Raw genomic sequence first — 13,888 nt, 5'->3', positions numbered from 1 at the left:
TTCAGGGGGCAGAGGCAGGCAAATCTCTGAGTTAAGGACATCCTGGTCTACAGAGCAAGTTCCAGGATAGCTAGGGCTACACTGAAGAAAGCCTGTCTTGAAAAAGCGAAGAAACAAACAAAAAATAATATCATTTATCTTCTAGCGCTATTCTCTCTCATTAAAGTGATCATCTTAAAACTGTTTCAGACTTGGCAAAAGTTCCTCAGCACATCAAAAAGGTTTTCACATGGGGCCAGCAAACCCATGGTTCCAGTTGCTTTACACTGTAACTTTATTTGCACACTGCATCCAATACAATTAAAGTGTGTATTTTTTTCTTTTTAAGTTAGTAAAAACATGAAGAGATAAGCATTAATTTTCCAAAGGTTCTAGTATACATTAAATAAAAGCCTTTATGTGGGCACCAAATCTTGTGTTTATTTGTTTATTCTCTAAGCACAGATGCCACACTGTTCATCCTTTTTTTTTTTTTAATCTGAATTCGGATGCTCAGTGGCTCTGGTAGTAAGAGCAGTCTTTCAGGGCTAAAGCTGGGAGGAGAGAGCCCACAGTGGAGGCCAGGGTGACTCGCAGCGCAGACTCCTGTCCAGTAAGGTGAGGACTTAGTTACTGTAGGACCCTAAGCACACTGGCCGGCCAGCCAGCATCCTGACCAGCATACGTGAACCAAAGGCAGTGCAGATATGTGCTGCGTCATTTACAACATGCTATTTGCTATTTTTTTCACCATTGTGTTGGAGAGGAATAATACAAAATGGACAAAGATTTCTAATGACATTCCATATTCTTAAAAATGTCTCCTTTAGATAGGTTATTACTAAGAAGACACAGCTGGAGGTTCTGCAAGCACTGGGTGAAGACTGTGGGCTAATAAAAAGAAATGATTCACGCCTCATTTATGTTCACTTATGTTTTACATTAATAGAAACCAATAATAGGAACCAGTTACCATAAAAGTCATGGACCGTAAATAACACAAATGGCAGATCAGCATCACCCAGGACTCTCTGCAGCAGGACAGGAGGGCTGCTCTATTTGAAAGTTGTTAATGCATTTGTACTGGAAGTTTGCTTTTTAAAGATACACGATCCCCATTCCAATCTGCTATCAAGACAGCACAAGTGTTAAATTGGACTCTTTCGCCTTTCGACAAGTCCAGTGGTTTGAAGAATTGGTATTTGGTTGGCGAATGGTGTTGGTGACTTCTGTGGGCCACTGTGTAGGACAGAGTGAGAAGCACGACTTGAGGGTCCCTTTAGGACGTGCAGTGCGACACTCTTGTGTGGCAATAAGAACATGATACTGCTCAAAAGTAGCAGGGAGCCTTCTTGGTTTCAAAAAGACAATTGAAAGGGCTTCTAGATGATAAAAACATCACATAAATAAAGTTTAAAAGTTGAGACTTTGACCAGGTCAGCCCCCATGTGAAGTTAGAGTTTCCTCAGCAGAAGTTTTAACCCTCTGTAGGAGTGCAAACACACATCCACCCCAATCTCCCCTGCTGTCTGTTAGGGCTTAGGAGTTCCCTGGAGGACAGGGAGTCAGAAGAACCTCCTTTAAGCAATGACATAATGAGAATAAGTTCCTCTCCTGGTCTTCAGTCTCAGATCCCAGCACACTGCCTGTGAGCTCGATGGCTCACCTCCTTGGTGAGGAAACAACATCTGCCGAGGCCCTGTTGCCACCTTTAGGATCACAGGCGTGCCTGGTCCCACTCCTTCCTGAAGTAGCACAGGCTGCTACACCACTTTGGATATAACTTCATGTTTTAGATATTTCTATGGCCATCACTTCTAACCAACAATCTCTGGAAGGTGTGTAGTGTTGTCCCCTATATTCAGGAAATCCCCTTCCAAATTCCAAATGCTGTGTTTAGACACTGGCATCGGACAGTCTTAAATGTCTTCAGTGTGTAGGCACCTTTGTTACTGAATAAAGGAGATGTGGCCCAGAAAACAATAGAAAACAACCCTACTGTGAATAAAAGGAAAGCCACGAGAAAAGAGGGAAAAGAAGACATAGGAAAGAAACAAGGCTAGTAGGAAAAGAAAGGAAGTGCATTACAGAAAGATGGAAGAAGAAAGGATGTGAGAAAGACTATGATGGAAGAACATGCGCAGAGAAAGAGGGATCGTGAGGTAGAGGAGAGGAGGAAGGAGGGAAGAACAGAAAACGACTACAAGTAAGAGAAGAGAAAAGAGGAAGAAGTGAGAAATGAATATAATGTACGTGTCAGTAGAGATGTTTTACAACATCCCTGTAAAATGTTGTAAAAATATCAGTCAACAGCATTTATTCTGTTAGTAGTTTTAAGAGAGGAAACTATGCAAATAAAGGCAATTGAGGACAGAGAACAGAAATACATCTCGGATAAGCAGTGTAGGAAAGAGTACAGGCAGTCCTAGTGAGAGCTGACTTGGTGTCGGGCAGGGAAAGGTAGTCTCTAGGAATGTCCTCAGCAGGCCCTGCTTCATGAGATTCTCTGCTGAGTAGTCTCTCATCCTTGATGGGGACAGCCTACTCATCTTGAATAAACATAGTGGGCACATAGCATGGGAAGTCAAGTCCAGCCTCTGAGATCCTGCTTTTGAGAGCTTTCCTCTTTCTCTAGGATGGCTCCCTTTGAGGGAAGCCAGCAGCCATGCTATATGGCAGCTTTGTGGGCTGGACACTGTGAGGAAAACAATAACATGGCAACAACTAGCCATGTAGATGAAGGAACCAACCAAGAGGATCTCCTTGCCCTCCTGTCCCTTACAGCCCACTCAAGACTTCAGAAGAAGCCACAGCCTGGTGGACACCTGACTACACTCCTAAGTGGACTAGAGTCAGAGGTACTGACCTAGGGATGCTATGGGAAAGCAAATTCACTTTGCTTTAGGCCTTTATATGTGCAGGAAGCTAATGCACAGAGGTCTAACAGTCAGAGTCAAACCCAACCCAGCTGCAGGTCCCTATCAGCTGTTGGCATCTTTCTTCTGCAGCTGAAGTACTGAAGGGCCCACAGAGTTTTCCCTCTGGGACTCTTTAGATTGTAACAAGTGTCCTTCCCTTTCTCCATGCCTACCCTGAAGTCCAGGAGGGATTTTCCACCAGCTCCAGGAGAGTCAAGATTCCCCACCTGTGCTGGGAAACTTTGGAGCATCTCCAGTCCTCAAAGTGGCACTTTTTAAGTGACTCAAACACAAGTCACATTTAAAATAGTTCATAAATATGTATATCATCTGACAATAGCTGGATAGCACATGAACACATTTTCAGCAGTAACAGAGCAGCAACCTGTGTTCTAAGTAATCCGTGCTCAGTTCCATGTCCAAAACCAGCGAACTACGTGCCAACTTCTCTGATAACCACTTTAAAGTGACATGTTTCTTACTCAAAGTTGTCTTTATAAGAAAAAACTTTACCCTCAAATACAAAACATTTTTAATCATCCACGGAAAGAGGAAAAAGGGTTCCCACAGGATAGAGAAAATATGTGCGAGCTGTTTCATTGAGGTGTGTGTAGTATGCAGGTTTGGGAGGTATTTTTAATGTAGCTAACAAAACAGTGATCATATCCTTGAGTCATGAACAGATAAACAGGCATATACATGTATGCTGAAATTTTATGTATATAATTTAAAAAGGAATGACATTCTGATATATTTTGATGGGCCTTAAGGACACTGAGATAAGTGAAATAGGCCATGATGGGATGAAGAAAAAGAAATTGGAGAATGTTTTGAAGAGGCTGAGGCTGGCAAGATAGAAAGTTTGTATGTGGGTGATGTCAGTAGTGGTCAACCAACAGCATTAACTAACCTGATGCTACAAAAATGGACAGTGCTTTGGGTATTTTGGGTGACATTAACGAATGTCATAATAGGCACATTTTACCACAGGAAAGGGCTAGGAGAGGAGTGAGGGTAAGAATGTAATGACGGACAGACACAGTACCTGACACCGCTTCCTGTCGATAGGCGGCAGACTTGCTGAATGAGGAAAGGAGCGGGCGCTGGTGCAGGCCAGCCAGCTTCTGAGACTGTGGCAGGACTTGCTCTTTGTAACAGTGCCTGCTGGCTGTGGTAGAGGCTTTACCTTCTGCAGCCGCAGCTCCCATGGGTCAGGCTGTTTTCGGAAAGGTGAATTAAATACACCTGGAATCTGAAGACAAACACAATTTCTTTAATTTACATATAAAATTGTTTTTATCCAGTTAAGGGGAAATATTTTAAACTACAACTTTGGTGCTTAATAGGGGGTAGATTTACTAGAGAAGAATTTAGAAAACACTGTCTTTTTGTATCTGGTATAGACCAATAATCTTAGCAACTTTCAGGATTGCAGAGTAAATGTATTAAAAACTCAGTCTGAAATTATATTTGAGGAAAAATAATAGAAGAGTCTTAAGCCATCCATTTTGTATTTTTGGCAGTTACGTGTTTTAAACTGTATCAATAAGCCATACCTTCATTTACATGAAGGCAAATACAGAATGTTTGGACAAGTTTAGGGTATTAATTATGTAATCAATACTTGGTTATTTGAATTACTCATCATTGCACACCCAAGTGACATTGTTTTCAACACAATATTTTTGTTAATTCTTTGGAAATTTGACATCATACACCCCATCACACTCACTTCCCAGTCCTTTCATGTCTGTTCCACCCCACCCTCACGACCCCCGCATGGTCAAACTCTGTGGCCTGCTCTTAAATATAACTGAGTCCTTCTCTCACACCCTCACCAGATGCCATCAAGTGTAGAGAGCTACACTTCAGCATCTTCACCACACTTTTTAAGAGGTCTCTTTGATGGCTTCCTGTTTAGACTGTTTCTCTGGGGGTGGAGGGAGTTGTCACAGAAGCCTTCCGGTCCCTCTTTCTCAACTGTGTGCCTGCAGCCATCAATAGCTCTGCAAAAGTAGCTTCCTTGTTCTTGGCAGTCAGAGGGAGCGTGGATCATGGGCTTCTGCAGAGCTGTTGACATCACAGACCACTCTCATAGCCTTTGGCTGCAGTAGGCCCATGGACCCAAACAAGGCTCTCAGAGGCAGCCTGGACCATGGACCTTCAAGGAGGCCTCAGATGTTAGATGATAACACGGGCAATGGACATCAGCATGGCCCCAGGCAGCTGCATGGGCCACTCACTTCAACATGGCCCCCAGGGGGCAGCATGGCCCATGTACATAAGCATGGTTTCAGGCAGCAGCATGAACCATGGACACCTGCATGGCTTTGGATGGCAACATGTGCCACCGACATGGGTCATGGCCCTCTGCTTCATCAGGACCATGGACCCACACATGGCCAGCAGCTGCATGGACCACAAACATCAACATGGCCTAAAGTGACTACACAGGCCACTCATATCAACACGGACCCCAGAGGCAACAAAGGCCAAGGACATCACCTAGGTTTCAGTCAGTGGCACAGACTGCATATGTCCACATGGATCGCAGGCTTCAGGATGGACTGGGGCAGCAGCGTGGACCATAGACACCACTAGGGCCTCTTGTGGCATCACAGTCCATGGTGGTCCTCTGAGGAGGTCCAATCCAGGAAGGGAACCATTCCTCATCTCGGGCTCCATCACTGCTCAGAGCCAGGTGATACTGCAGCCTGGCAGTGTTCTGGGAGCTGAGTCTGAATCTGTTTAAGCTCCAGGCTGCTGCACACCACCCCGCTGACCCCGACGGGCAAGGGCATGTTCGCCCACAGCCCTCTCTCACACCTGTGACTGCCATCGTGTCTCCAGTTCCACCTCTCTCCACAGCACAGGCACAACTCTGCTCTCCTATCTTTCCCATCTCTCCATCACACATCCATTCCTTGTAGTGATGCCCACACCACACAAGGCGTGGCAGGACAGCCGGGCTGGCTTCTGCCACCCTCCCCATGTGGGCAAACGGCATCTATTTTAAGTCCCGCAGTTGGGTAGTCACTCTGATTCCATGCCCATCTGGGATGCCATTTGTCACTCTAACTCTCAGTGCACTTAGTGGGCACGCCGGGCGCCTGCTTCTGCAGTGTCACGCTGCCCTCGCTGCTCTGTGGCCGACTCTTCACAGGGCATCAGAAGAGTTGAGACAGCACAGCGTCTGCGGTGCTAGAGAGGCTCCACAGAGGCACATGTGACAAATGTGAAATTCGAGTGTAGCAGATGTCCATTTTCTACAGACCTCATGTCACTCGAGTCACAAACTGCATAGTCACAAACCCTACTTTGATATGACTTTATTTTGGTGGTTTGATTTCCATAGAGCCATAGTCAAAATACATGTACATATCAATGTATATACCATGTATAAATAGCCTTCATGCAAATTCACATTTTTAGGGAAAAGTGAAAATTTCAAGGATGAAATGTTTGGGGGCTTTGTAGATACTGAATTATATAAAGAATGTATTAAACTTTTCTGTTATTCTTAAAATAAATAGACATTTCATTTATGCTGTACTTAACTCATAAACGTCCCTTGTCATGCTACCCCAGAGGAGCTGCAGGTCCAGGGCAGTGTCAGCTAGGACAGCTGTCTTTGAAGAACTGTCCAAGAAAAGTTTGGCATTTCTGACCAGCACTTCAGCAAATGTTCATCCCTATCCTAACCCCACCCGACCTCATCCTCGCATCTCCCTCACTAACAAGTTGGAGGTACCACTCTGCTCAACGGTCATTCACGACACAACTTACCACTTCATAGTTAGCTTTGCGTTTTAGTTTTAGTTTCCCACAGCAATCAGGTTGCAAGCAGGGACAGTGCTTTGGGTATTTTGGCAACCTCAGAATACAAGGTACACAGCCGATACTCAGTAAATATATCCAAACAGTCAGCAAGGACTACATACACCATTCAGAAACACGCATCAAATTCTTCATTTTGCCTCTCCAAAGCAGTGAAAGCAGATGAGTAAAAACTTGAGACCAAAGGAATTTACAGACGTGACACTTTTTCTCTAACACATTGTTTGCGTTTACTTTCAAAGACACCGTGATTAGACCTACCGAGTCACCTTATATCTCTTCTACTTTCTAGTTAAGGGCTAAAATTTATTCTATATAAAGTTAACAAAAACACATTTAATGCCTAAAACTATTTTCAAATTGGGTCTTCTTTGATATTTACTTCTTCATATGAGTGATATTGTGTTTTAGAATGAGTTTTTTTAAGTTACAGAAAGTATTTTAGGGTACACACTTTTGCTATTATAAAACACACGAAGTGGACTGATACAAGAAAAAAAAATGGCAGCCAAGGAAAGAGAGTCTACAATAGCTTTAGTGGCCACTCAATCGAGGGGTAAGTTTTTGTATGATTTTTAGGGTACTTTTCTAGGTCAAGAATGTACTGAGGATGAGAAGGAACAAATATTAGATTGAAAAGATGACTGTGACATAAGATAACTATTATCATATGTTCTCTGAAAAGAGATACAAGAGACTAAATAACATTTTTGTTGGTGACAGTCTAATTGTTAATTTATTTCCAAAATTTCCACAGCCTTACAGATTAAGTTGTGAGATTTATACAACTTAGTTAAAGGTTGTAATTTACTATTTAAAATCTCCATTGGCCTGAATAACTGCTGGCATCTGTATTAACTTTGCCCCATTAGGAATCTTGATCTCCTTGTGCATTTGCACGCATGTGTATATATAGGCAAGATGGGAAATGCAAATAGACTGAGAGACATGATAGCTTTCTTAAATTATACTGTGCGACTATATAGAGCCCTCCTCATGTGTATTCTCTTTGCAATTTAAATCAAATATAGATAGAAAATACATTTTAATTGAATTTCAAATGTGTCATTTAAAATCTTCAAGGTGTCAGTATTTTAGAAATTAATATACTAGCTAACTTACCTCCTAAAAGCAGTTTGGCCCTCCTGGGTTGCTCACAGCAAGCAAATGCCCTATTTATTGCTATGTTAGCCATTTATTAATTGTTTCTTCAAGGGAGACTTAAAACTCTATGATTTTCTTGACTGCCACATTCCATGATCCACCTGGTTAAGAATGCTTTTCTGTGAGTCACAAAAGCCACAGGAACCCCGGGGGACCATGGCATATTTTCTACTTTCCCCATTTTTCACAACTTAGAAGGGCCACTGCCATGGTAGCTTTGGGGACTTCATTTTCAGCAATAATTTCCTAGAGTGACCAACACTATGGGGAAATCTGTGCTAACTGTTTGAAAAAAGAGAGAGAGAGAGAGAAAGAAAAAGAAAAAGCCTCTACCTGAGTTATTTGCAGTACTGTCATGCTAACATTCAACTCAATAAGACCCAGGAGCTCTCAGGAGGGGCCTCTGCTAATAGCTTCCCGCTGACCTCCCTGCAACAGGCCAGCCTGCTGACTGGTGGCCCAGTGGTGAAGACGGCAAATGAGGTGTGAAAGCTGATTTTTTTTAAAGGCTATGATTCTGAGTGGTCAGAAAAAAAAGGCAATGAGTTATATAATAGATATATATTTTCCTGAATTCCCCCCTTCAGACCGTCCATCATGGGAACTTAAGCATGACCTAGAATATTAATTATGTCAGGTTGAGTGATGAGCAAATGTACCATTTGTTACCCAGTCACCCTTAGCCTTACATTAATATTTTGAACTATTCCATATTTCTAACAATCTATCAGCAGGCTCCTTTATCCTCAGTTTTTATTCTTATGCTTAAGTGCTAGATGGGAAAGTATTTAAAGGTGCAAGTGATTTGAAAGCAGAGGTTGTGCTGGCTTCCATGGAGCACCTGCTGTGCTGTCTCAGGATTGTGATGTGCTTCCTACACTGACCTTTGTTCCCATGTGCCTGAGGGGTGCTGCAGTCTAACTTTTCTCATTTCTTTGTTATTGAGGTTTCCTTTCAGAACACATTTCTCGGAGCTGAGGAGACTATGAAACTGGATATGGATACTCGGATTCCCACACCACAGTCATTGCTATTTCAATGTCAGGCTTCACCATGAGAAGCAGTCATTTGCCCAGTCTTGGAAGCTGCTTCATTCCAGGAGTGAACAGAGGTGAACAGGCTAGCTCAGATCCAGGAGTGAACAGAGGTGAACACAGATGAACAGGCTAGCTCATATACTTCACCTTTTCTTTTTGGAAACTGCAGTCACTCAAGTCACTCAGCAAACAGAAGTCACAGATTGCCACAAAAAGGGACAAAATCTAAAACCATTTTCAGGCCTCTTTATTTAAAATCCATAAACGTTGCAGGCTGTGCACATTTTAGGAGGCCTACCCAAATTGTGCTTCTGTACTAAATTTTAAGCAGATACAGTTTGGAAGAAAATGCAGTAGCGAAGAATCCTAATGACTGGAAAAGTACAAGTGGGCCTGAGAACCGTGAGGGAAATACTTGCCATAGTAGGGAGTGCTGAACCAACAATGGCAAGACACTTCATCATAGCTATCAGACATACTTGTGCTAAGGGGTTACAGGAACCTTACTCTGCAATAATTACCCTGCTGTCGGGACAAAGCGGTGCTGTGTTGCTGCAGCCCAGTGGACAGGAGGCTCTGCACACCTGACTGTCCTGCTAAGGATCTAGAGGAAGCACGGTCATCTCTCAGCTATAGCAGCGGGACTCCTCCTGCATCTCAGGCTGAACTCATCACTGGCGTTCACTGGAGTATATGTGATATGAATGTACTGACACAGTGCAAATAAAAATCAATAAGAAGCTAACCATTGTTATTTGTTTTACTTTGTTAAGAGAATTTGGGGCCCTAGTAGTTTTAGTAGCTACTCCTGTCTTCATTTTTAAATTAAATTTATTTATCCACTTTACATCCTGAATGCAGCCCACTCTCTTCTCTCCTCAGTCCCACCCTCCTACCCTCTTTGCCTATACTCCCTTCTCTTTCTCCTCAGAAAAAGGGAACCCCCCAACCTCTACCATCCCACCCTGGCACATCTGGTTGCATCAGGTCGAAGTGCTTCCTTTTCCACTGAGGCTAGACAAGGCAGCCCAGCTAAGGGAAAGTGATCCAAAAGCAGGCGACTGAGTCCATGTCAGAGACAGCCCCCACTCCACTTGCTAGGAAACCCACTTGGAGACCAAGCTGCCCATCAGTTACACATGTCAGTGGCCTAGGTCCAATCCATGCATGCTCTCTGGTTGGTATTTCAGTCTCTGTTAACCCTCATGGGCCTAGGTTAGTTGACTTTGTTGGTCTTGTAAAGTTCTTGTCCCCTGCGGGTCCCTCGATCCTCCTCCCCCTTTCTTCCACAATGTTCCCTGCATGACCCCAAATGTTTGGCTATGGGTCTCTGCATCTGTTTTGTTCCATTGCTGAGTGGAACCTCTCAGAGGGCAGTCATGCTAGGCTCCTGTCTGTAAGCATAGCAGAGTGTCATTAATAGTGTCCGGGGTTTGGTCTCTCCTGGGGATGGGTCTCAGGCTGGGTCAGTCATTGGTTGGCCATCCCATCAATTTCTGCTCTATCTCTATCCTTGCATGTCTTGTAGGCAGGATTAGTTTGGGGTCAGAGGTTTTGTAGGTGGGTTGGTGTTCCCCTCTCTCTAGATCCATATTTATCACCCTACCCTAAACTCAAGTCCAAGGAGATCAAAACCCTCAACATAAAACCAGATACACTAAATCCAATAGAAGAGAAAATAGGAAAGAGTCTTGAACTCATTGGCATAGGAGACAACTTCCTGAACAGAACACCAACAGCTCAGGCTTTAAGATCAACAATCAATAAGTGGGACCTTATGAAACTAAAAAACTATTGTAAAGCAAAGGACACTATCAATAGAACAAAATGACAGCCTGCAGATTGGGAAAAAATCTTCACCAACCATCCATCTGACAGAGGGCTAATATCCAGAATATATTAAAAAAAAAAAAACCTAAAGAAATTAAGCACCAACAAACCAAATAATCCAATTAAAAAGTGGGGTACAGAGCTAAACCTAGAATTCTCAACAGAGGAATCTCTAATGGCCAAGAAGCACTTTAAGACATGCTCAACGCCCTTACTCACCAGGGAAATGCAAATCAAAATAACTCTGAGATTCCATCTTACACTCATCAGAATGGCTAAAGATAAAAAAACAACTCAAGTGCATGGTGGTGCACGCCTTTAATCCCAGTACTCAGAAAGGCAGTGGTAGGGGGATTGCTGTGAGTTTGAGGTCAGCCTGGTCTACACAGGAAATCCAGGAGAACCATGGCTACACAGAGAAATTATGTCTCAAATCAAACAAACAAACAAAAAAAGAAAACAAAGCCCAAAAACAAAAAGCCTCAAGTAACAGCACCTGCTGGCAAGAATGTGGAGAAAAGGGAACACTCCTCCATTGCTGGTGGGAGTGCAAACTTATACAACCACTTTGGAAATCAACCTGGTACTTTCTCAGAAAATTGGGAATAATTCTACCTTAAGACCCAGCTACACCACTCCTGGTCATATACAGTTCTATCATACCAGAAGGACATTTGCTCAACTATGTTCATAGCAGCCTTATTCATAATAGCCAGAAACTGGAAACAACCCAGATGTCCCTCAACCAAAGAACAGATAAAGAAAATGTGGTACATTTACATAATGAAATACTATTCAGTTATTAAAAACAAGAAAATCATGAAATTTACAGGCAGATGGACAGAACTAAAAAGGATCATCCTGAGTGAGGTAACCTAGACCCAGAAAGACACACATAGTATGTACTCACTTATAAGTGGCTATTAGTCATATAGTTCAGGATAACCATACTACAATCCAAAGACCCAAAAAAACTAAGTAACAAGGAAGGCCCAAGGGAGGATGCTTGAATCTCACTCAGAAGGGGGAGACAGAATCGTCATCAGAAGTGGATGAAGTGTGGGAACTGGCTGGGAAGGAGGGTGGGGATCAGATGTGGGGAGATTGGAGGAGGGAGGTGAGAGGGCTGGAAGGGAGAAGGGAAACTGAAAGGGGCCATCTCTGAGACAAGCTGGAGACTTGCAACAGGGTAGGCTCCTAGGAGGATATGGGGATGATTCTAGCTGAGACTCCTAGTAGTTGGGACTGAAGTGGCCACCTAGCCAGGCTGTCTTATTTTTCCTTTTAACTTAGGAACCCAGCTAGGCAATGGTGGTGCAAACCTTTAATCCCAGCACTTGGGAGGCAGAGGCAGGTGAATCTCTGAGTTTGTAAATCTCTGATTTACAAAATAAGTTCCAGGACAACCAGAGCTACACAGAGAAACCCTGTCTCAAAAAACCAAACCAAACCAAACCAAACCAACCAACCAACTACCAATCAATCAATCAATCAATCAAACAAACAAACAAACAGAAAACTCCAAAATCAAAAAAAAAACCCCAACCACCCAACCACCCAACCAACCAACCAACCAACCAACCAACCAACCAACCAACCAACCAACCCAACAGAAAACCTTAGGAACCCAATACATTCCACACCGGCCTCCTTTTGTAGCTTTTTGTCACTGTAGCTCTGAGCTGGAGCCCTGGCTTCTCACACACCAGGTACTAGGTTCTGTCCTTAGTGGCCCCCATCCCCGAACAGAACAGGAATGGAAAGAAAAGGAAAGAAAGGGAAAGAGCAGAGGGAGAAGAAGAAAGCAGAGTTTTAAACGGTTTTCGTTGATATTAGAGTGAAGCCCTGTGAAAGCAGACCCTAGAACTCGTGACCTGCAGGGGACGTCTGAGACCTCAAACGGTGCGGTGCAGCGTGCAGGGGCCCTTCTTCACGAGTGTCCACAGGTGGCCTCTGTGCTCGGATGGCGGCCGTTCCTCCTGAGGGACTCAGCCATGCAGCAGGACCACATCCACCTGTGCATCCAGGGAGGCCCCCGCGCCCAGGACTCAGCGTGTCTGGAGAAGATCGCGGGCCTTCAGAGCTTTGCAGGGAGAAGCAGGGATGCTGGGGAATCCCCCTAGAAGCATCTCCTACCTACTGTGTTGTCCCTGTTTTATTCTGGGGAAATTTGTGTTTTCTTCAAATATTTCTTAAAGGAGAAGAAACAAAAGTATGGTAAATGTAATCATTTTATTATTATATGATCAAAGGGAAATATTTTTAAATAGCTGCCTTCACTAAGTAGAAAAAAACTGCATTTTCAGAAGTGAATTTGCTGTTCTCATCAATATTGTACATTAAAACATTTCCTGTGAAATGTTAATTAGAAGGAAAAAATTTAAATACAATATTCCCTAATGTTAATTAAAATCAATGAATATAGAACAGCTACCAACTTGCTTGATCTTAGGTATGCACAGAGATGGAAAATGCTTTTCATGCCCATGAATCAATTCTTGGAAGAAAGAGATTAGAACTCGAAAGACTTTCTATGACTTACTTTAACATAACTAGCTGATGGTGCATATCTTTTGGTGCCTGTTATCAAAGACTTAGAACATACTATGAGAACTGAATCTCTGTGGCAAAAATATCTGAATTTCTTCTAACACTAGGTAGAATTTTGTAATAAAAATGAAAAAGGCATTGAGACCAAGAGAGGAACTGGAGAAGCAGGGGGGAGGGGAAGGTGTGGGGAAAAAGTCAGGGGAGATCAAGTTGGCCACTGTGGGACAAGGTTATTGCCAGAAATGATCTTCAGAAGGATGAGAACTTGACTCTAATTTGACCATAAATTATAAATTTCCTGATTTTATTATCTCCTTTAAAAGATAAACTCAGGAGAAAGCCCCAAAGAGACTATGAAAACACAGGCAAAAACGACAATTTAAAGTGAAATCACAGAGAAATAGGAGCCAGACACAGGAGAACCCTAGGAGGTGTGCACGCAAGTTAGCCTGGAGAGCAGCCACGGAGCTCTCTCTCAGACAAGGTGGGAGGTGGGAGGCTGCCCTCAACATGTGGCACACATCACACACACACACACACACACACACACACACACACACACACACACACACA

The 13,888-nt window shown here is 43.3% G+C and overlaps 1 protein-coding gene across 3 annotated transcripts in view; it reads right to left on the bottom strand.

The window, feature by feature from the left end:
• The window catches only part of Spata17 (spermatogenesis associated 17), a 175,173-nt gene that overhangs the window by 57,147 nt on the left and 104,138 nt on the right, over nucleotides 1-13,888 (bottom strand). For all 3 annotated transcript variants that reach the window (XM_055609178.1, XM_055609177.1, XM_055609179.1), the window contains one exon: nucleotides 3,943-4,149. In XM_055609178.1, coding sequence (XP_055465153.1) covers nucleotides 3,943-4,149 — 207 coding nt within the window. The remainder of the gene's footprint in view (nucleotides 1-3,942; nucleotides 4,150-13,888) is intronic.

Source organism: Psammomys obesus, unplaced genomic scaffold (assembly GCF_907164565.1).
Source record: "Psammomys obesus unplaced genomic scaffold, mPsaObe1.curated_primary_1811, whole genome shotgun sequence".
NCBI lineage: Eukaryota > Metazoa > Chordata > Mammalia > Rodentia > Muridae > Psammomys > Psammomys obesus.
Note: the sequence above shows the minus strand (reverse complement) of the source record. Positions and strands in the feature narration are given on the sequence as shown.